General features: G+C 40.9%; 1 protein-coding gene and 1 pseudogene across 2 annotated transcripts in view; both read right to left on the reverse strand.

Annotated features, from left to right (window-relative positions):
• The window catches only part of ATP11C (ATPase phospholipid transporting 11C (ATP11C blood group)), a 105,355-nt gene that overhangs the window by 29,154 nt on the left and 51,058 nt on the right, over positions 1 to 25,143 (reverse strand). The window contains exons 17-20 of the mRNA XM_081115044.1: positions 23,261 to 23,524; positions 18,997 to 19,171; positions 11,351 to 11,453; positions 9,792 to 9,937 (exon numbers count right to left, since the gene is read on the reverse strand). Coding sequence (XP_080971170.1) covers positions 9,792 to 9,937; positions 11,351 to 11,453; positions 18,997 to 19,171; positions 23,261 to 23,524 — 688 coding nt within the window. The remainder of the gene's footprint in view (positions 1 to 9,791; positions 9,938 to 11,350; positions 11,454 to 18,996; positions 19,172 to 23,260; positions 23,525 to 25,143) is intronic.
• Positions 22,721 to 23,078, reverse strand: LOC308536034 (large ribosomal subunit protein eL34-like; annotated as a pseudogene). The gene has a single exon. The product of its transcript is annotated as a large ribosomal subunit protein eL34-like (transcript).

The raw sequence follows: 25,143 nt of genomic DNA on the forward strand, positions 1-25,143 counted from the left end.
TGGAAGCATGGAATAGACTGATGAATCTCAGAAGGAAGGGGAGAGGGGGGACTGGAAAAGATTAACCAAAAACTTATATGCATATATGCTAACCCATAGACACAGACAATAGTGTGGTAGGCCCGGGGGGTGGGGGGGTGAGGGGGTGCAGGGTGGAGAGGGTCAATGGGGGGTAAAATGGGACATCTATAATACTTTTAACAATAAAGATAAATTTAAATTTTTAGAAAAAGGAATACTGCTAAGTCAGTAACTAAGAGATAATGGACATAGAGATCCTATGAACATAGAGGGTACCACCTACATAAATTATTCCCTCAATTTGGGAACCATTAATTACAGATCACTGGTAACCATTAGCCATTCTAATGCTTGTTTTGTTTTCCTTAACAGAGTATTCCTTCCATCTGGTGGCAGTTGAATGAATTGCAGGCCACAATGGTAGGCACACCAAGCCTCTGGAATTAGGGATTAGACTGGTAGGTAGATCTCTCTGGCAAATCTTCATGAGCTCTCCTTCTAGGGAGAGGTAAGAGAGAATAACAACCCATCTCCATGTGGGGCTGTTAAGTTACAGAGCCCAAGGCTTGGTAAACCCAAACTATGATGTACAAGAGTCCTGGAATTAGAGTCAGTAAAGCTATTGTGGAAATCTTGTTCTGTCACCTCCTAGATGGCTCCAAAAGCAAGTTATGTAAATTCTATGAGCCCTACTTTTCATATATTTTAAATGGAAATAATACTAATTGCCTCATAGGAGATTTGTGAGGATTAAATAAGAAAATGAAGTGTGTTTTTTTTGTCAAACTGCAAAGTACTAGTACATTACACATACTGGGTTAATTATCATTATTAATCACTATCAATATTTGGCCTGGATACCAGGTGATACTGGTTAACAGGGTCTTGGAAAATCTGTAAACCTGATGTGACGGTTATATTATTTTTGAAAATACAAAGTTAATAGGACCTGGGCTTGATTACAAGAAAACTGACACACAAAAGCAGTTTCTAAGCTTTCCCTCCTGTGAAATATAGGGTATCAAACACTCTAGCTGCTTGAATCATTTAGAACTGGTACATTAACTTGATAATATACCTATAAACTAGAATCTAATTCAGATCTTTAGTAAATTTCTGTTATAGAAATAAAAAATGAGTATGCAGGATCAGTTTAAAATGTATGCTGATTGGTGCTAAAAGGAAATCAAGATGTTGGGGAAACTACTTCAGTGTCCATGGGGGGGTATTTTGCACAATTATTGTGTTCTAGGTGAATATTTAACTGGGTGAAAAAATGCTCACAATATATTAAATAAAAAAGGGCAAAGTGCAAACAGTATGTTTTGGGGCTGACTGCTAATAGGTTTGGGGTTTCTTACTGGGGTGATGGAAACGTTCTGGAATTAGATAGTGGTGATGGTTGCACTTCATAGTGAATATATTAAAAGCCACTGTATTATACACTACAGTGAATTTTGTTATTTGAATTGTAACTCAATAAAATGGGGAAAACGGTATATATAGTGTATGAAAACGATGTATACACATATGAATTTGTATAGACAAAAGTACAGGTCACATAACAATGTTACCACTGGTTCTGTCTATTGGTATGCATTTACAGATGACTTCAAATATCTTATTTTAGAAAAGAAGCCATGTGTAAGTAAAAGAGGTATTTGAGAAAAGTCACTTGTATAATCTTCCTTTCATTTAGGGCATTAACTCACTATACAACATCATCAGAGAATCTCAACTTGAGGAGAGCCATGCCAGTTTCACATAACCAAAAATTAATCAAAATCAGTCAAGATTAGAGAGGAAGGACCCAATTGGAATGAAAAAAAAATTTAACCTAATTATATTACAAATAAATAACATAACCACACTGAAATGGTTGAAAAGGGGGGAAAAACAAAAACGAACTTTGGAAACAGTATTTTGACTATACTGGTACACTCCAAGGCCAAAGACAAAAAGAAATGCACACAAATATATTGCTCAAGTTAGTTTGTTTTTCCTAAGAGTATAAGTTAACAGTTCTGAAACTATTGTAAGTATATTCTAGGATTGAGCAAATAAGTGAACATATTGAGAATGAGAACTAGGTTTCTCATCACTGGAAAAAGGAGTTATATGTAAGGAAAAGAGATAGGTTAAACTAAACTTTGTGGTGTTGGCTGGCATCAAAATTATCCATATAAACAGTTCACATACTGAGTTCAACTAGCACCCAGATCTTGATTACTAAATACCATTTGCAAATAAAAGAAACCAGTATTTCTTGAAGAAATGTCCGACTCTAGTACTGGAGCAGTAAAAATACAATAAGAGCTTAGAAAATCCTATGGTACTAAAAAATAAAGAAGTCTTCAAAAAGGTTGGGGATGGGGATAGGGAGGAATGGGGAATTGCTACTCAATGGGTATAAAGTTTTAATTATGCAAGACGAGTAAGTTATAGAGATCTGCTGTACAATGTTGTGCCTATAGTTTAACAATACTGTATTGTACAGTTCTAAAGCTATTATGTGGGTACAGCTCAGGTTAACTGTTCTTATCACAAAATAAAAACTTAAAAATGATGGGGATATGTTGAAAGAACAGAGGAGCCAAATCTATGACAATCTGAGTAGTAGAATAAATAAATAATAGGAATGGATTTTAACTCAAAACAAAACACCTGTTTTAGTAGCAAATGCTTTTTTTCCCCTTTTTTATGGCAGGGGATCACAGGGTTTATGGTCCAGTAGAAGGAACACACTTTTCTTTGTAGATATACAAAGAAAGATGTCACATATGTCTCAACAATGGTTTCTATGGGGTACAATGGAAACACATGATGGGAGTGGTCAAATGTACACAAGACACGGAGGGCTTCATAGAGGGTACTGAAGCCACTAACGTGTGTGTGTGTGTGTGTGTGTGTGTGTATTTTATGGAAACCACTTCTAAGGCTACGGCAAGTTAAGTCTCCTTCTGTCACTAACAGCCTGTTTTCAAGACATGGTGATCATAGGTGACTTTGGCTTTTCTTTTTTGTGTATGTTTAAGGTGTATGTGTTGATTTGATACATTTATATATTACAACTGATAACTAAAATAATGTTAGTTAACACCCCTATCATATCACACAATTATTTCTTTTTTTGTGGTGAGAACATTTGTGATCTTGAGTCTTAGCAACTTTGAAGTATATAGAATATGATTAACTATAATTACCATACTGTACATTAGCTCTCCAGAACTTATTTATCTGTAGTTGCAAGTTTTCACCCTTTAATAACATCTACCTATCCCTCCCCTCTTTCCCCAGTCTCTGGCAACCACCAGAATGTACTTTTCAAATAAAATTACACAGAGCAAAGTTGAAGGGTCTTGAGACCCCCAAACATTAATTTGATCAAGTTATCAAAGTTAACATTATCAAGAATGAGACACATTGACAACCTACTGACACAATGCACTGAGCAAGTTACAACATCGCTTTTGTGGTATTTGTGCCAAAAATGTATAATCTGAATCCAATAATAAGCAAACGTTAGGCAAACTCAGATTCAGAGACATTGTACAAACTAACTGGCCAGTATTATGAAAAAATGTTGACAAGAGACAGGAACTACCCCTAGTTAAAGATAACTAAGGAGAAATGACAGCTAAGTGCAAGTGTGAGCCTGAAACCAACCAAAAACAGTATCAGTAAGACCACTGGCAAAATTCCAATTTCACATGGAGACTAGTTAATAATGTATCAGCTAATATCATTTACTAATCTTGATAACTATGTTATGGATTATCTAAGGTGTTAACAGTTGGCAAAGCTGGACAAAGAGTATATGAGGATTATTTCAATAATTTTTCAACTTCTTTAAAATGAAAAGTGAAAAAAAATTTCAAAAAACTGTACTGAACAGTATATAGGACAGAAGATCAACTTCTGGGCTAGGTTGGCTAAAAATGATTTGCATACTTTAGACCAGTTACTTCACCTTCTTGTATGATAGGTTTATTATGCATAAAATGAGTGGATTAATTTATATTCATAGATTCAAAATTGTGCTTTGAGGAACCTCTGGGTAGGACAGCGAGGTTGAGCAAGTACACAACCCTGGCCCTATCACTCTTTAGTCAGTGCAATCCTGCTTCTATCTGCTTTTATCTGTATAACTTCATTGGAAGAGAGAATTCTACTAAAAAGAGTAGTTTAGCATACTGTTCAGGATAAAAAGGGAACCAACTATTGATAGATGATACAAAAGGATGAATCTCAAAAACATGCTAAGTGAATTAGGCCAGACACAAGAGTACCTATGATTCTATTTGGTTCTAAAACAGTTATATCTAATTTGTATATTACATATTATATCTAAATTTATATATTACTAGAGGCCTGGTGCACGAAATTCGTGCAAGGGGCTCGGCCCTCGCAGCTGTGGTGGATTGCCTCGGTCCTCGCAGCTCTGGCTTCGTCCAGAAGGTCGTCTGGAAGGATGTCCAGAAGATTACACACACACACACACACTCACTGAGTGGCCAGATTATTTTGACCACCTGATGTTTGTAGGCAAATTAGCTATAATTTCGTGCTGAAATTGCTAGAGGGACAGACCATTATAAATGTCTGGATAGCACAACATACCTAAGTATCTTTGCTGATCAAGTTCATCCTCTCATGTTGATGGCATATCCCAATGGAGATGTCTTCTTCCAACAAAACAATGCGCCATGCCATGGTGCTCGTATTGTGCAGGAGTGGTTTCAAGAACCTGAGGGAGACTTTACCTTGCTTAGGTGGCCCCCAAAATCACCAGATCTCAATCCAATTGAGCATTTGTGGGACGAAGTTAAAAGAGCCATCAGGCAGCTGGTTCCACAACCATCAAATCTCACAGAACTGGACAGTGCTATTCATCAGGCATGGTGTCAGATTCTTCCCATCACTTTTCAAAATCTCGTGGAGTCAATGCCAAAAAGAATCACCGCAGTACTGAAGGCAAAAGGTGGCCCAACGAAGTACTGATGGGGTGGTCATAATAATCTGGCCGGTCATAATAATCTGGCCACTCAGTGTATATATATAACGCTAATTAGACCGGACAGCCAAATGACCTCCTTCCGGATGAAGCCAGGGCTGTGAGGGCCAAGCCCCTTGCATGAATTTCATGCATCAGGCCTCTAGTGTTAATATAAATCAGATTAGTCATTGTTTGGATCAGGGGTGGAGGAGACTAACTGGGAAGGAGCATAGGGGAACTTTCTGGGATGATGGAAAGGTTCTAGTTTTTTGTGTTTTTTAAAAAATCTTTATTGTTAAAAGTATTACATAGGTCCTCCTTTTTCCTCCATTAACCTCTTCCAGCCTACTCCAGTCCCCCCCCCCCCAGGCCTTCACTGCCCCATTGTCTGTGTCCACGGGGTTATGCATATATGCATACAAGTTCATTGGCTGATCTCTTTCCACTCGCCCTTACCCCTGCCTTCCCTCTAAGGTTTAACAATCTGTCCACGCTTCTATGTCTCTAGGTCTGTTTTTGATCACGTTTATTTGTTTCATTAGATTCCACATATAAGTGAGATCATGTGATACTTATTTTTCTCTGACAAATGTTCTAGTTTTGATTAGGGTACCGGTTACATGCATGTATACATTTGTAAAAATAGAACTGCATACAGTAAAACTTCAATATCTATAATAATAAAAGGATAATATGCTAATTAGATCCGATGTCCTTCTGGATGTCATTTCGGACGTCCTTCCAGACAAAGCCAGGGCTGGAGCAAAGCCCGGGTCCTGGTTGCCTGCTGGCGGCCGGAAGGAAGCCTGGGTCCTGGGTGCCAGAGGGAAGCCAGCGCTAGCAGCTGGGGGAAGGAAGGGCTACTCTTGCACAAATTTCATGCATCGGGCCTCTAGTAATAGACTAATTCAGGCAGGGGAGGGTCCCTTAAAGCTGAAAGTCCGTTATATAATAAAGTAAGTTTTCTGAATGAGTATATTAACACGTTGCGTACTGCATAGAAATCTCTAAGACATACGCCAGGGACTGCATGTTTTGGGGCAAACTGCATGTTATTTAAATCATCATAATGCACTTTAGGTGTTGTTTTTCAATAATTATAACATTTTTATTTACAAAAACTATTAAACAATTAAAGTTCCTAGTACTTTTTTAACGTATGGTACTGCGTAAAACATTTTCCTCTATGAAGAGGGACCAAACAAAATTTACGTAAGTATCTAGATTCGCTCCTTTTACCATGGGCGTGAAAAACGAGAACACTCGTGAGCGGTCCTTAACAGATGGCACGCGAAACAAGAGAAAACTCCTGAGCGGTACAAAATGTGTTAAAAAGATGACAAATTAGTTTATGTTTTTACTTATGTAGACACGTGCAGATAAAAGTATGTATGAAAAGTTTAATTTCAGAAGAGAGAAACCAAGATGGCGGCATAGGTAAACACCTGAAATTGCTGCCTTGCACAACCACTTCAAAACTACAACTAAAAGACAAAACGTACATCATCCAGAACCACAGGAAGGCTGGCTGAGTGGAAATTCTACAACTAGAAGGAAATAGAAAAGCACACTGAGACTCAGAGGAGGTGCGGAAGTAAAGTACAGAGGTATGGAGGTGCATGCGGAAAGGGCTGGCAACTGAGGACGTGGTTGTCTTTTTCAATCGGGAGGGAGTCTCAAGCTCCAAACTGCTCTGAACTCCAGTTCCGGGCGAATCTCTGGGGACCCAGACTCATATGGGGAGAAACTGGACTGTCTGGCATCAGTTGGAACCCCGAGGGCGGCTTTCTCTCAGAGGCGCTTGCAGCGATTACCGCAGGACACTGAGACGCGGGGCCTCTTAGGGTAGGACTGAGGAGCAGCCATAGCTGCTTGCTCTGCCCTGTTGATCCCCTGAGACCCCGCCCCACCCAAGCTGTGTGCAGAGGCTTTTGCATATGAAAGGCCTAGTCCTCTGCAATCTGAAAATTACCTAACAAACTGCAGCTGGGTCAGAGAGACCCAGAACTTCCAGAAGAAGGCCCAAGGACCCACAGCAGCTTGCTTCACAGCTGGGCCTCATCTGGGCACCTCCAAACCCCAAACAAAGAAGAGGAATCTGCAGATCTCTCCATAGCTCCTGCTGGGTAGCCTAAGGAAGAGGCTAAATTAGCACCTCCTTAGAGATCCAAGAGCCAGTGTACCCAGTGGTCAGAGTGGGACCATCCAGATTACAACTCCTCAGATCCATAAGAGACACACTCAGGGGGCAGACTCAGTGAGCACCAAAGCCCCACTGAAGCAAGGCTTGCCCCATACAGGTGTCTCCAGCACAGAAGTTCTCCCAATGCAGACACAGCTGATTCTCAAAGCCAACTGGCCTGGAGGTCAGATCCTCCCAGTGATACCTACAACAATCAAGGCTTAACTACAACTGTGCACAAAGCTCACAAAGGGGTGCACCAAGAGTGTCCACACCAGGTAATTGGGGAGGCTGAGCCACTGGGCCCTATAGGACACTTACACAGAAAGCCACTCTATCAACACAGGGAAGCATAAAAAATGCGGAGACAAAGAAACAGGTCACAAGCAAAAGAAATGGAGGAAAGCAAACTACTGGATATAGAGTTCAAAACCAAACTTATAAGGTTTTTCAAGAATTTTCTAGAAACCGCCGATAAATCTAGTGAGACCCTTGAGGTTATGAAAAAGGACCAACTAGAAATTAAGCATACACGGACTGAAATAAAGAATATTATACAGAGTTCCAACAGCAGACTAGAGGATTGCAACAATCAAGTCAAAGATTTAAAAAACGAAGAAGCAAAAAACACCCAACCGGAAAAACAAACAAAAAAAAAGAATCCAAAAATTTGAAGATAGTGTAAGGAGCCTCTGGGACAACTTCAAGCATACCAACATCTGAATTATGGGGGTGCCAGAAGAAGAGAGAAAGATATTGAAAACCTATTTGAAGAAATAATGACAGAAAACTTCCCCTACCTGGTGAAAGAAATAGACTTACAAGTCCAGGAGGCGCAGAGAACCCCAAACAAAAGGAATCCAAAGGGGACCACACCAAGACACATCATAATTAAAATGCCAAGAGCAAAAGATAAATAGAGAATCTTAAAAGCAGCAAGAGAAAAACAGTCAGTTACTTACAAGGGAGTATCCATACGACTGTCAGCTGATTTCTCAACAGAAACTATGCAGGCCAGAAGGGAGTGGCAAGAAATATTCAAAGTGATGAACACCAAGAACCTACAACCAAGATTACTTTACCCAGCAAAGCTATCATTCTGAATTAAAGGTCAGATAAAGAGCTTCACAGAAAATAAAAAGCTAAAGGAGTTCATCACCACCAAACCAGTATTATATGAAATGCTGAAAGGTATCCTTTAAGAAGAGGAAGAAGAAGAAAAAGGTAAAGATACAAATTATGAACAACAAATACACATCTATCAACAAGTGAATCTAAAAATCAAGTGAATAAATAATCTGATGAACAGAATAAACTGGTGAATATAATAGAATCAGGGGCATAGAAAGGGAGTGGACTATTCTCGGGGGTGGGGGAAAGGGGTGTGGGGGGTGCGGGAAGAGACTGGACAAAAATTGTACAACCTATGGATGAGGACAGTGTGGGGGTAAGGGCAGAGGGTGGGGTGGGAACCATGTGGAGGGGAGCTATGGGAGGAAAAAGAGGAACAACTGTAATAATCTGAACAATAAAGATTTAATTTAAAAATGTTTAATTTCACAGAAACGTTTTCTGTAAGTATTACAGTAATTTCAAATTTATACTGAATAGTTTTAGTAAATGTGTGCATTCACCAGTCACCACGAGTAAAATGCACACAGCTGAGGCGTGGATTAGCACACTTCCGAACATTTCTGGCACACATTAAAAATGCTGCAGAACCCTGAGCCCCGGCTGGTGTGCTAAGTGGTTAGAGCATTGGCCTGGGCAATGGGTTCAATTTCCAGTCAAGGGCACATACCTGGGTTACAGGTTCACTCCCCACCCCCAGGTCAGGGCATCTGCAGGAGGCAACCAGTCCACAATGTCTCTGTCTCTCTCCCCTTCCCTCCCTCCCTCCCACTTTCTATGAAAAACAATGGAAAAAATATCCTCAGGTGGGGATTAAAAAATAAAAAACTGCTGTAGAAAGTCACACCATAACCAAATACCACCTGCAATACAGTGTGATCATGTGCTAATCATTCATCAAACACTGTTTACGAGCAATGACTCTTAGATTTAAATATGTAGACTATAGTTGTAGATATGTAATATTTATGACAGCAAAATGACTACAGTGTTTGTTTCCAGCATATGGCCTATTTGCTAAAATTTGTAAAAAATAAGTTAACTAACAAAAAACACACACACACATCCTGTTAATTTAATATAAGCAACTCTTGGTTAAAAGCATTTTAAAATTAAAAGGGTGTTAATTTTCACATATGACATACAGACTGGAAATTTTGTCTGTTAAATCAGAAGTTGGTTAAATTGAGGTTTGCAAACTTGAGGGTTTATTGCACTATGAATGGGTACATTTTATTGTATTTAAACTATACTCCAAGAAAGTTGACTTAAAATTTCATCTCAAATCTCTTGCATTAAATGAAATTTCTGGTTTCCAATACCATAAATAGATGTTTTGCTATCTACAAATTTCAGTATGAAGACAGCAAAAGAAACATGGAAAGAGGAGGAAAAACACTATGACTAAATTGAGCTGGATTAAGGAGTCTTAAATTAAATTGCAAATACTTGATCACATACCTTATAGAAGAAATACTGTACAAGGTGTGCTATTCTCACATAATATAGATGTCCATGACCCAATAGCAATTTCTTTAAATGTTTAAACTTTGGAACAGAATAATCGCTATTTCTGGATGCTTGGCGACCTTCTTTGCCTTTAATACCTAAAAAAAGAAAATCTCTATAGGGTGAGTATTTTATAGAATAAACAAGCCCTGGACTTAGTATTTTCAACTTCCTTATGTGTTACAGCTTAGTTGTATAGTTTAGCTTAGTGTTATTTAACCAAAAAGTACGTTCTTTAACAATCTCAATGAGAATTACCAATAAGTAGTAAAACTAAGTGTAATTGATAATTACCTATTTATAACACAATATACAACAATTAAATAGATTATTTAATCATTATAAGGCAAAATTAGCCTGAGAAAAAAATTAAATCTGAAAGTTACTTTAAAGCCACTTAGTGCTTAATTGTGCATGGCACTAGACCGGGTACAATATTAAAGCAAATCAGAGACCTGGGGTTTATGGTCTAGGACAACGATGGCGAACCTTTTGAGCTCGGCATGTCAGCATGAAAAACCCTAACTTAACTCTGGTGCCGTGTTACATATAGAAATTTTTTGATATTTGCAACCATAGTAAAACAAAGATTTATATTTTTGATATTTATTTTATATATTTAAATGCCATTTAACAAAGAAAAATCAACTAAAAAAATGAGTTCGCGTGTCACGCGTGTCATAGGTTCGCCATCACTGGTCTAGGAGCTCAAAACTGAAAACTTACAATGAGACAGTGAAGTTCTTTCACTGAATGAAACTCTCAGTAGTAGCCCAAGTTTCTCTGAGCTCAAGCTGCTTTAGGCCATTTCCACACTGGATAACCATTGAGTAGAACTAAGAGTTCCACACAACATATGGCTACTTTCAAATGAAAAGAATTTGGGAATCCAAACTGCAGTACAATAATTCCCAAGATACTAATTCCATTGTTTCTCCCCCTTCAAAAACAACAACAACAACAACTTGCTGGGGTGTTAGGATTGTTGCCTACCAAGAGCCTGACAAGGGGAAAAAAGGTACAGGCTGTAGAAAAGCCATTTTTACATGCTAACATATAAATGAAACACTACAGCACAAACCACCCATAAATAACTCCATATGGAAAACCAGCCAAGCAATGATCATTTCTTAGTACCAAACAGTTAAGTATCTCAAAAGACACAGTGCAGCAACATAAGGAGGCAATCTGGCCAGGAGTGGAAAATCAATAAAATTTCCTTCATGATGTCAAAGTGAGATCAATTGTGCTGCCAGTAAGTTTGGGAAATTCATTTTACTTGGATCATATAAAAAAATTCTCAACTTTGTATTTCTACATTCCCCCCAGAAATAGGACTTTGGGATGGACATATTGCATGGTCAAATGACAACCTTCATTCAATTAACAATTATTATACTAAAATTTGAGTTCAGGATGAGCAACCAAAATAAATCTCTAGAATATAGGACCACTCTACCTAAAAGCAATACTGATACCTTACAGCTGCCATCTCATTAGATGTTTCTTACCTATTCCCACATGGGATTCCAAGATCATACTAACATCATTGGCACCATCACCTATCGACAGTGTTATTGGGCTCCCTTTTAAATTCTTCACCATTCTGACAATCTAAACATTAAATACAAAAGAGGTATAGAAAAGGTCAAAGCCGAAAGTGAGATTAGGGTTAGATGCCTCATTCACACTTGTAAATTTTGGCCTTGCAATTAGAAAGGGAGTGTGTGCATATATGTGCAATAGTCTCGAATCTCAGAGGCAGAAGAACACAGTTTTTCAAAATATAATACTAAGGAGACTTTGACTTTGGGTGGTGAACACACAATACAATATACAGATGATGTATTATACAATTGGATACCTTAATGCTATATAATTTTATTAGCCAATGTTACCCCAATAAAGCCAATAAAGAAGAAAAAAATATAATACCAGTGTGCACTTGTTTCTAGTTCTGTGAAGTATGAATGTCAAAATCCCTGCCTCTTATCTATATTAGAGGATAACTTGTTTCCCTCTTTTGTCATAGCTTCGTGTGTCTTTTCATATCAGTGCTGAACGTGTGACAGTAGAGACCAGAAAGCTAATTTGGGGTATCATGCATAGGGCTACCAGAACAAAAGTGGGAAGTGAGAGGACAATGTTTTGGGGAACTCTCCCTCTCCCTTCCCTGCTAACACTCTCCCTTGTTGCATCCCAACCCTTATCCCGAGGGACTTTTCTGACATTAAATTATTGCACTCATCTAGCTGCCAACTAAATTCATCCCACTGCCCAATATGATTTCATCTTTCCTATAGGTAGCTGCATTTTACTTTATTTTTTTAATATTTTTATTGCTTTCAGAGAGGAAAGGAGAGAGAAAGAGAGATAGAAACATCAATGATGAGAGAGACTCATTGATCAGCTGCATCCTGCACGTCCCCTGCTGGGGATCGAACACTTCCCAGGCAAGTGTCCTTGACTAGAATTGAACCCGGGACCCTTCAGTTTGCAGGCCGATGCTCTATCCACTGAGCCAAACCAGCTAGGGCGGTAGCTTCATTTTAAAGGGAGACATCTTAAAGGTGGTGAAATTTGCAGAAGCTATCTGAGATATGTGTAAAAAGCCTGTCACTGTTCCTTGAGTGTCTCTTCAAGGTGTTGATGACAGAGTGTAGCTCAATGCTGTGTTCATGGTAGGTACTAAATAAAATAAATCTGGTGGAGTTACTTGTGAGAAGTGTGTTCGGTAAACAGCTGTCCTCTCACCCTATGTTTTAGATAATGACTGCTTTATGTGTCAACCCTCAAAATCCCTTGGAATCTAGTAGCTTTTAAAAGTTTAGCCCTGACTGGGTTGGCTCAGTGGATAGAGCATCGGCCTTCAGACTAAAGGGTCCCAGGTTCGATTCCCGTCAAGGGCATGTACCTTGGTTGTGGGCACATCCCCAGTAGGGAGTGTGCAGGAGGCAGCTGATCAATGTTTCTCTCTCATCAATGCTTCTAACTCTCTATCCCGCTCCTTTCCTCTCTGTAAAAAAATCAATAAAACGTATTAAAAACAAATAAAAGTTTATATAATCCAGCAGTCAAATAATGCCTTGCAAAAATTATGTCCTCATAATCGCTTTCAATAGTTAACATAAATAAAATCCATTTTTAAACTATGTTTTTATTGATTTTTAGAAAGGAAGAGGGCTAGAGCGGTAGAAACATCAATGAGAGAGAAACAGCAACATCGATTGGCTGCCTTCTGCATGCCCCCTACTGGGGATCGAGCCATCAACCCAGGTTTGTGCCCTGACCAGTAATCGAACCTCTGGTACCTTCTTGGTTCCTGGGTCGATGCCCAACCACTGAGAGACACTGGTAGGGCAATTCATTTTAAACACAACTGAAGTAATTAAAAATAATTTATATATACTAACCCACAGTATTTTCTTTAAACAAAATTCAGTCAGGTTTTATTCAGTATTAAATAGTATACCCCCAAATCCACATCCAATTCAATTTAACTAAAAAATGGTGGTACTGTGAAATGCCAGCTTTCTGCCAATCCTTCTCATTTGGGTTCATTTAAAAAGCTTTATAAGACTGTCACGCCAGCACCGGTTTGGCTCAGTGGATGGAGCGTCGGCCTGAGGACTGGGGGGTCCCGGGTTCGATTCCGGTCAAGGGCATGTACCTTGGTTGCGGGCACATCCCCAGTGGGGGGCGTGTGGGAGGCAGCTGATCGATGTTTCTCTCTCATCGATGTTTCTAACTCTCTATCCCTGTCCCTTCCTCTCTGTAAAAAATCAATAAAATATATTAAAAAAAAAAAAAGACTGTCAGAAATTATCAGTAAGTCAAAGACAAAATTAAAGAACCCAAACTAAATTGATTTTTTATGGGCTACAATACTCATTAAACTAATTGCACTTGTTATACTAAGTGCAGTAATGATTTGCACCTCAAGGAAGAAAAACTGCAGCCAGGAAAGGTAATGAAATTATCAAAGGTGACAGCTTCCACATAAAAAAATAGATTAAAAACAATAAAGCCTGTCCTTGTGGGAAGTAAAGGATATATGGTCACACACTATGAAATAATGACAGATTTATGGATTAACATTTATTTTCTTTTTCTGGGACCCAGGTCACCTGCTTTAAGAATTTCTCTTCAGTCATAGCTGGTTTGGCTCAGTGGATAAAGCGTTGGCCTGCGGAATGAAGGGTCCCAGGTTCGATTCTGGTCAAGGGCACATTCCCGGGTTGCCAACTCGATCCCCAGTAGGAAGCATGCAGGAGGCAGCTGATCAATGATTCTCATCACTGATATTTCTATCTCTCTCTCCCTCTCCCTTCCTCTCTGAAATCTATAAAACTTAAAAAAGAAACTAAAAAAGAATTTCTCTTCAATCTCTAGGACAGCTTCATGAAAAAGAAATCAATTTATCAAAAGTGATTTATTTCTCAACTATAACTTCATATAATTAAAGTGCAAAGCAATATACAAATACCAAAAAAAAGATACAAGGCTTCGTCACACACCTTAAAAAACATATGATGAAAAAAAAGTATATGATGAAATAGCAGAGATAGGGAATGAATCAAGAATATTAGATAATCCAATTAAGAAACAACACTATGCAATAATCTGTACAAGGGAATATATAACACAAATGTCATCTAAGTCATCCACATAAGAAAACCTATGACCATAGAGAAGGAAGAGGACACTATATGCCACAGTGATCAGGAATAATTTTACATAAGAGTGATTTGATATCAATCATAATAGATTGGTAAGTTTTGCATTGATGGGGAAAAGGGGGTTGGAGTATTCCAGAGAAAGAAAATGTCATGTTCTAAGACATACAGCCAGGTAAGTACAGCATATGCTCAGAAAATAGATCTGGCTTGAGCAAATCAATGAGTTTCCATATAGGGGAGATACCAGGTACACCTGTAGCCAGATCAACAGGAAGTGATATTCTGAGTGGCAGTAGGGTGCAAGAAGAACAGAAAGAAAAAGTAAAACTGCAGCCAAAAAGAAGTTAGGTGGAGTGTTATAGCTGCCGTTCCATTAGTTGTTAAAAGCCTTGACCTGAAAAGTAATGGAAAGAAAGGAATAGATGGAAAAGACAATGAGGTACTAGAAAACAGACAGAATTCAGTGACTGAAACCATATGGTAAAGCATGGGGGAAGTCAACAGAGATTTCAACATTTTAAATCTAGAAAACTGGAAGTATAGTGAGTTCAGTAATCCTATATAATAAAAGAGAAACATGGTAATTGGCATACGGCGATACCTTTTTCATTGGCTAATCAGGGCTATATGCAAATTCACTGCCAACTAAGATTGGCAGTTAACTGCCAACAAGATGGCGGCTAATTTGCATATGTAGGCACAATGCAGGGAGGTGAAAGGGAAAGCAGGAAGAAGCCCCCTGCCACTGACAGTGATCTGAAACCCAGGGGGGAACTAAGAGCCCCCCAGCCATGATCGGAGAATCAGGCGCCTTTGCCGCCCTGGCCAGTGATAGCAGGAAGTAGGGGTGGAGCCAGCGATGGGAGCTGGGCACGGTTGAAGCTGGCAGTCCCAGGAGCTAGGGGTCCCTTGCCTGGGCCTAAAGCGAAGCCCACGATCGCGGCGCCCCCCGCTGCCACTGTGGGTCCCCGCTGCCCGGGCCGGACGCCTAGGCCAGAGGCGTTAGGCCTGGGCAGGGGCGGAGCCTGCAACCGCGGGGAGCTGGGGGTCCCCTGCCCAGGCCTGACACCTCTGCCGGAGGCCTCAGGCCTGGTCAAGGGGCCGATCCAGTGATTGGTGATCGGAGGGTGATGAGGGTCAACTCCTCTGGCTGAGGCATCAGGCCTGGGTGGGGGGTGGAGCCGGGGATTGGGGGGATATGATGGTCCCCTTGCCCAGGCCTGAAGCCTGGGTCAGAGGCGTCAGGCTTGGGCGGGGGGTGGAGCAAGCGATCAGAGGGAGATGGGGGTCCCCTGCCCAGGCATGATTCCTGGGCCAGAGGCCTCAGGCCTGGGCGGGGGCCAGAGCCAGTGATCGGGGGGAGATGGGGGTCCCCTGTCCAAGCCTGACACCTCTGGCGGAGGCGTCAGGCCTGGGCAAGGAGCCGATCAGGCGATCGGAGGGTGATGGGGGTCAACGCCTGAGGGCTCCCAGTATGTGAGACGGGGCAGGCTGGGCTGAGGGACACTCTCCCCCCCCCAACCCAGTGCACGAATTTCGTGCACCGGGCCCCTAGTCTATATATATAAAAAGCCAGTGACTGGAATGCCGTAATGACTGGACCGACCAGTCACTATGATGCCCACTATGGCCAGCAAACCAGGGGGTGAAGCTGGCTGGCCAACCTCCTGCGGGCCCTGCCCCCGGCCACCCGCCCCTGATAGCCACCCCACTACCCCAATAGGGGCCAGGGCTGGCCAGCCAACCTCCTGCATCCCGTCCCGCTGCCCAGCCCCGCCCCAGATGGACCCCCACCACCCCGATCAGAGGCAGGGCTGGCCAGCCAACCACCCATGGGCCCTCCCCCAGGCTGCGCGCCCCCTCATTGCCCCCCCACCCCATCACCCACAGCCCCTCCCCACAGCCAGCCCCACCCCTAATCAGCCCCCACCATCCCGATAGGCCTGTAGCCCCTCCCCATAGCCAGCTCTACCCCCAATCAGCCCCACCACACACCAATCAGGGGTGGGGCTGGCCAGCCAACCTTCCATGGCTCCTCCCCATGGCCGGCCCCACCCCCAATTGCCCACGGGCCCCTCTCCCCAGCCAGCCTGACCCTGATCAGCCCTGGGGTGGGCAGCCTTCTACCATTTCCTCCTCCCGACAGGCCCAGCCCCAATCTGCCAACTGGACCCCACCTATGCACGAATTCATGCACTGGGCCTCTAATAGATATAGAAAAAGACAAGGAAAATGACAGTTGGACTCTAGTGAAGGCTAAGTTGAGGTGATAATGACAAGCCCAAGATGTGTTCAATAAGAAGCTACAGAAATAAAGTTAAACCCAAAGATTGGAGAAGTGACTTGAAAATCACCCACATGGCCATGACAGATAAGTAGGTGATAGCCCAGAAGTGACTATAGAAAGAGAAATAAAACAGAGTGAGGACTGCACCACAGGGAGCTCCATATTCTGGGTGGGAGAATTAGCATGTGGTCAGGAATACAGACACCAGCCTGGGCAATGGAGTCAAAACTCAGGTAAGCAATTTGAGCAACAATGATTGTCGGGGGCGGCGGGGGGCGGGGGGGAGGGTGGGCGCGGGATATTGCTTCTTACTAAATGGACAGATTTTTTTGGATCCTTTTCTGGCAGGATGTGCTTCCCCAGATGGGGCTAACCAGGGCTCTGAGAATTGAGCAAAAAAGACAAGCACCTGACTGTGGTGGGAATTGAGAGTGAGAAGAAAGTAGAGAGAGACAATGTCTTCAATTAAGATGGACATGCGCCGTAACCAGTTTGGCCCAGTGGATAGAGCATCGGCCTGCAGACTTAAGGGTCCCGGGTTTGATTCCGGTCAAGGGCATGTACCTTGGTTGCGGGCACATCCCCAGTACGGGGTGTGCAGGAGGCAGCTGATCAATGTTTCTCTCTCATTCGATGTTTCTAACTCTCTATCCCTCTCCCTTCCTCTCTGTAAAAAATCAATAAAATATTTAAAAAAAGATGGGCATGCGTGTGCATGCATGTGTGAGGCAGAGGGCAGGTTATATGTAAAGGAGAAGCCAAAGACACAGTCCTCCCCTGCATTTAGAGTAAGTAGCTGAAGAATCTGAAGAAGCAAGCCTAACACCTATGAAAGAATGCCGTGTGTATAGCAGTGGAAAAGTATGTCACTGAGACTCTAAAGTTCCTTGGAGCCAGTGAGTACAAGAAAGTAAGGTGAAGCAGATCAATGTGGGATGGAGGAGCTGAAAAAGGCAGCATATGGGAGTGGGCTTGAAATGGGTTTTATTGAGTATACTTTCTGTTAGACAAAGAGCAATTCTGAGAGAATCCCAGATGAGGAAATGATATGAGAAGAGCTTGGAAGTTGGTAAGCGCACAGCATGTTGGAAGCACACAAAAGGGGAATAATTCACACTGGATATGGGAATTATGGTGGACCCAAGGGTCAACAGGGTAAGCCCACAATGAGTCATCTGTCCTTCCTCCTAAGAGACTAGGAAACTACTGAAAGTGTTGGAGCAAGAATATATGATGAGAGAAGTAGTGTTTTAACAAGATTAATTTGGGAGTGTGGGGAAAGAGATTAAAGGGGTAATTGTGAAAGCAAGGAGACCAAATCAAATAGTCTCTGTGTAAAGTCGTTAGGGCTTAGACTGGGCTGGAGGTGAAAGGTTTAAAAAGATGGCACCAAAATGAGACCTATGACAAAAGGTAGAATCAACAGGACATAGTGCCTATATATGGAATGAGGGAGAAGAGCAGGGTCAGAGGTACTTTGGAGACTTAGAAAGCAAAAGAAAAAAATGGCATTGGTAATAGGAATAATAAAGATATAAAATAAACTGGCCTGAAGGAGAAAATTGTAAGATCTGTTTTGAACACTAACATTTAATGTGGGGAATCCATATGGAGCTGTCGAGCAGGCAGCCAGAAATATGAGACTTAATGAAAAGGAAAAATCAAGACCAGAGAAAAGTGATAATTAGGGAAAAGACAGAAGATGAAACAAAATAAAAAGACACTAGATTGCCAAGTAGGGGAGGAAAGTCAGGACTGTGAACCATCATAGAAACCAAGGGAGGAATTTTAAGGAGATATAATTGATAGTATCAACTGCAGCAAAGAACTGAGAAGGAGAATGAAAGATAGCATGATGGATTTGGCCAGGAGGTCATTGCTCTCTTCCAGGCGATCCAACAGAGCAAGATGAGAAGAACACATGGGACCAGGGTAGGCAGCAGGCACCAAACATTCATTAGAGAAGTTCGGAAGGTGAGGGACTGGATAGCCAGCTTGAGGGAACAACAAGGCTGGTATAATTCAAATTGGTGGGAAGACTCCTGACTTTGACCACAAAGAGGATGATGCCAAGGAAGATGTAATAAGGTAATAATGGCCCGTAAAAGAAGAAACAAATTAAAAGTAAAGTGAACATATGCACGTGTAAGTAGAAGTCCCCAGAACAGAACATTAACTAATATCCAGTTACCTGTGCTTTCTGCAATGGTGCCATCCGGCAGCAGAGCACTGCAGTGCACTTCATACAAATCTGTACGAAAATGCTTTTGTAATTGTTAGAATTGGAGTCATGATTAGAATTTAATATGAGTGATAATGTGGAGCCATCAATGATTAATCCATATTCCTGTTGTTCTGTCCATGCTCTGAAAATAAAAAAATAATGCTGTATTTGAATCTATTATACAATTCTATTTAGGAACCTTATTTCTTTTAAACTATAAGAAGGAGGATCTCCCATAAGTCATCATCAATCTGATTCTTAAACCTATACATTCTAAAGAAAAAACTGCCTCTAATAAAGGCACATCAGAGACTTTTCATCACATGTTTGAGACTCAAGCTACCTATATAAATAACATTAAGTTCTAAATGGGATAAAAATAATGGACATTTAGTGGTCAGTCTCTATAAGAAACTGAAGGCGAATTTGGGAAATTACAGATCAAACTCTGATATAAAGACAAATCATTATTCAATCTAAAAACTTCTTAACAATATAAGTAAAAGACAAAATGGCTTTGGGGTATACAGTCACAGAAGACCTTTTCCTAATATTTTTGCCTGAATGACATAAACTATCAGTAGACCAGGCTTCTCAAATATGATGGAGTACCTAAAATATATGGTGTTCATTAAAGAATACCATACAACAATATATGTTCATTAAATAAATATCATTTTATACTTGATTAATGTTCTCAGCCATAGCCTTCCCATTAGAATCATCTGAGCAGTTTTAAAAAATTGCCCATGAGCCCTAACTGGTTTGGCTCAGTGGACAGAGCGCTGGCCTGCAGATTGAAGGGTCCCAGGTTCTTTTCCAGTTAAAGGAATATGCCGGGGTATCAGGCTTGATCCTCAGTAGGGGGCATGCAGGAGGCAGCTGATGAATGATTCTCTCTCATCACTGATGTTTCTATCTCTCTCTCTCTCTCTCCCTTTATCTCTGAAATCAATAAAAATATATTTAGTAAAAATAAAATAAAAAATTGCCCATACGTGAGGACTATCCCCAGATAAATTAAATCAGAGTATCTTGGGCACGGCTCAGTTACATATACTGTATTAATGCTTTAAAAAGCTCTTCAGGTGATTCTCATGCATAGCCAGGAAAGAAAAATGTAACCAGTGCCAAGTATTTAAGAAAAACATATGAGGGTAAAACTTACAACTGAGAAAATTCTACCAATTAACATGTCTTTATTTTTTTTTTACAATGAAGAAAAAACAATGATTAGTCAATGTTAGCTCAGGAAATTTTGGGTGCTATTTGAGAACCACTGCAGTGAATTAGACACAGCTGGATCTCATCATTATAAATTCACTTGTCTAACTTGATGCTTCTCAAAGTTTAATGTTAAAAGAATCTTGTCAAAATTTCTGGGAATCTTGTAGATTCTGACTGAATAGGTTTGGGGTGGGACATGGGATTTTATATTTCTAACAAGCTTCTGGTGGTAATGGAGATGCTGTTCTATGGACCAAATTTTGAGTAGTGAGAGTCTAATATGCCTCATCTACCCTTTATGCCATATTTCTTTGTTATATATTGCTAACGCCATAATATTTTGTACATATCCATATTTTGCTTCATAATTTAATGACCATTTTTTCACTAACTAAAGAGATATCATTCATGTGTTCACCTTCTTTGTTCCCCTACCCACAGAGTAGACTTAATATACAGAAAACAGTGAATCAATAATCAATCAAGCAATATTTGTAAACATCAATTATACACAATGAAAAGAATTATTAATTACTCTTTCCTTGTAGAACAGAAAATCTCATTGGGATGACAAAAGCATACATGATAGGCTATAACCAACCAAACAAGATATTAAATAGTCACTATCCAGTGATTGGGAAAATAAATACACAGGAAGAATAGTGGGTTCTTTGTGAGGTGTGATATCTGAAATGGAACTTGAAAGACAGGGCAGAAAGTGGTGTGTGGAGAGAATGTATCCTGCACTAGGAAAGCAAAATGAAAATGTCACTTGAGGCCTTTGGTGCAAACTGATTCTGTGGGTAATGGAGAACCACTTAAGGTTTCTGAGCAGGGACAAGATATAGGAAGTATTTCACATTTAAGGACCACTTGTCTGGCAGAGGGGCTTAAGGGACTTGAGGCATGGGTTGCTACAAAATTTGCTGTGGAGCACCGGTGGTGAAAATGAGAACATGAATAAGGCTTGGTGGCTGATCTAAAGTCGAAGAGACAAAGAAGCAGAAGCTGGCAGAAGTGATTCTAGGTCTGCCATCTATGTAACCTGGGGAAAGACTGCACCCACACAACTCCAAACAGATGAGCCAGGAAGAGGAAATGTTCTGAGCTGAGAAGTGAAGGGTTCCATAAGCCCTGGCTTTTATAAAAAGTGCTCCAGAGCTGCTGAATGGTGCTATGAACTGAATTGTGTCCCCTACCATGTCCTATTTTGAAACCCTAACCCCCAATGTGGTGGTATTTGGAGATGGAGTCTTTGGGAGATACTTAGGTTTAAATAAATTCATAAGGGTGGGGCCCTTATAAGGAGAGACACCAGAGCTTCCCCCCTCTCTGCAATGTAAGGACACAGTGTAAAGGCAGCTTTCTGCAAGCTAGAAAGAGGGACCATACCAGCTATGAGAAATTAGTTCCCACTGGATAAGCTACCCAGTCTATGGTATTTTGATATGGTAGCCCAAACAGACTAAGACAAATGGAAAAGTAAAATGCTTGTAATTTGGACTGCCTTTAATAAGTATCATTTGGTTAAAGGAAGAAAACTTTAATCATAAAAACCTATTTATTCTCATTGATGCCCAAATACCAGAAGAAAAACTGCTGTTTTAGAATTGACCATAGCCTCATGAATGTGTGGTATTCATTTCTAAAGTTTGTTTAAACAAGGGAGATGAAGATGACAATATAGTATAGCTGTTAAAGATATAGCATGGACTCTGGAATTGGATAGACTTATTCCACCTCAAAGCCTTAGTTTCCCTATCTGTAAGTTGAAGAAAATAAGATTGCCTTACTAGTTTGTAGTGAAGATTAAATGAGAATAACTATATAAAGTGCTTAACACTGTTCCTGGAACAAAGGGGGTGCTCAAGAAATGAAAAACAGTATTATCTAGGGGTCTTTGAATTTAGTATAATAACATCCTAAAGAGGAAATCAATTTCCTTATAGCCAAGGTAAATCCCAATAATTGGTTCAGACAAGGCTAAGCCCTAGTCAATGATAATTCTAGAAAAATATATCATTGAATTATTGTGGATCAGTGGCTTTCCTTGAGATCCGAGGGGTCCACAGTTCTTCATAAGCATCTGGGAATCCAAGTGTAGATGTCAACAAGAATTTGGTTACCTTTGGAATTCTGTGGCATGAAAATCAACACAGAAAATGGCTCCAGGGTCTCAAAATATATGGAAACTATTACAGAGATCAGTTTTATTACATTCAGTTTAATAGACTGTGAAAAGATGTATTTTTTTATTAACATGGACCAGGCCAGAATAGCAATGCTAAATACCCAGGCCCTAAATATCGAGAAACTGAACTAGTTTCATAAATCTTGAGAAGTGCATGGTTTTCTTTTAAATTAGAGGTAGGAAGTACCAAATAATTTCAACTGGGCCATTAGCCACATCCCCAGGGAATGTTGTGTGTGTGTTTTAATTACTCAAAAAAGCTTCATTTTTAAATTTATTTAGCTTTCTGACTCTGTGCTTGTGCCTTCAACACTTTCACAACGATTTTCTGCTCCTCAATAAGGAAAGCACGCTTGATCCTGTCACGGACACATTTAGTACACATGGATTCACTACAGGCCCTGCTGATGTGTTTTTTTTTTGATTTAGACAACCTCATTAGAACTTTAGGCCTCACAGTACAAACTCTGAGAAGTCGGCCTGGGCACATACCACATGCAGATTTTGGTGCTTTCCCAACCTTCTTGGTATAAAGGTAAACAATTCTATTACCAGGGGTTCAGGACAGTCTTGTTTTGTTAGAGGCTGTATTGTAGGACAGCCTCCGACTGTATGTCAAACGCTGGACCATGGTGAATACCTAAACTAAAGTCACCATCTCCAGAAGAGCCCTCAGGGAATGTTTCTAATTTATAAGGATAAAATACCTGCAAACAAAGAATGATAAATAAAAAAACAAAGCCTTCTGCATAAAAAGCTGTGATTTATATCTGTACCAATGCCTAAATATAAGAAACTGATGCACTTTCTTACTTTTTAAGGCTTCTAGTACTTTTAGGAAATTCATGCAGCAACTTCTTACGGTATTCTATCAACAATTCATGTAATCGATCTTCTCTCCTTTCACTTTCTTCAATGGTTTTTGTGGTCAATTCTAAGAGCTCAGTGCTGGTTTGGAAAAGGCGGCAGGCATAGCAGGTGGATTTGGCTGTCTCCATCTTATCCCCAGTAAGCACCCAGACTTTCAGACCTGCTGCATGCAGAGCTTCAATGGTCTCAGCTGCTTGATCTTGTAGCCTGAGAACACAAAGGAAAACTCGTTATCCTCAAAAATTCCCAACAGGGATTCTGCAAGAAGGCTTGTTAAAGAGAATATTTTTACAATACACAGCATTTCTGGAGTCCTGACATGTTATCACAGTTGGTTTTCTTATGTATCCTCTACTCTGAGAGTGTTCTCTCTGGCACAGTTTTACTTATTAAAGTGAATTTCAAAGAATGAGATTTGGACAAATTCATGACATCTCCTGATATAACTGATATCCTGGCAGAATTGAGAATCAGCATTCTTAGCTAAAATATTCAGAAACTCACCAAGCATTCTTATTCATTGTCACTTTAGCATATTAAATTTTATATTATGTCTCACCACACAGATACTTAACATGGTTTAAAACAGAAAGGGCCAAAGACATTCTAATAAGATATTGAGGGAAGTTAGTGAATATCATCCCTGAGGAGCTTTAAGAACAGAAAAGCCAACCATCCTGAAAGAGAATCCTATATACTAAAAGAGAAACATGCAAATTAGCCATCCTTCTGCTACGCTCAAGCCACGCCCACAAGCCAATCAGGAGCAAGTATGCAAATTAACCCAACTAAGATGGCAGTGGCCATGGAGCTGGAGCGAGCAGGAGGCTTGGGTTGCCCACAGCGATGGAGGAACCCAAGCTTCCTGCCTGCCCTGGCTGGCCTGGGCTCTGTTCAAGGCTACAAAGTTTCAATTATAGAAGATAAATAAATCCCAGAAAAAAAGAAAGAAAGAAAAAAAGGAGAGGCTGGAAGCTTGGGTCACCGGGTGGCATGGCCAGCCTATAAACAGCCCTCAGCTCCTCACCCAGGCTGGCCAGGCACCCCAGTGGGATACCCACCTTGATCTGGGACACCCTTCAGGGCAAACCAGCTGGCCCCCACCCATGCACCAGACCTCTATCATATTTAATAAAAGGGCAATATGCAAATTGACCCTAACAGCAGAATGACTGGGAATGACTGGTCACTATGACACACACTGACCACCAGGGGGCAGATGCTCAATGCAGGAGCTGTCCCCTGGTGGTCAGTGTGCTCCCACAGGGAGAGCTCTGCTCAGCCACAAGCCAGGCTGATGGCTGCCAGCACAGCAGTGCTGGCAGGAGCCTCTCCCGCCTCCTCAGCAGTGCTAAGGTTGTCCAACCGCAGCTTAGGCCTGCTCCCTGCTGGCAAGTGGACATCCCCTGAGGGCTCCCGGGCTGCCAGAGGGATGTTTGACTGCCAGCTTAGGCCCGATCCCCTAGCAAGTGGGCTAAGCCAGCAGGAGGATATCCCTCGAGCAGTCCCAGACTGCAAGAGGGCACAGGCCAGGCTGAGGGACCGCCCCCCTCCCCAAGTGCACAAATTTTTATGCACCGGGTCTCTAGTTTAAGCATAATTCTGAAAGGCAGGAATAAAAGGAGAATGATATTTTCTTTGATTCCTTTTGTCAAAAGAATAAAAATGAAATTAAACTAAATGGATTTCATTAGAATTGCAGTACCTTCCAATATGGCTAAATATATGTTTGTAACTTTGTTTGGTTAAGTCTCAACAATTGGCATTTATAATTTCTAAAAATCTCTTCCAATATTAAGTCTAAAACTTGTTGGAGCCCTATAATT

Source organism: Myotis nattereri (genome assembly GCF_964212035.1).
Source record: "Myotis nattereri genome assembly, chromosome: X".
NCBI classification, from domain to species: Eukaryota; Metazoa; Chordata; class Mammalia; order Chiroptera; family Vespertilionidae; genus Myotis; species Myotis nattereri.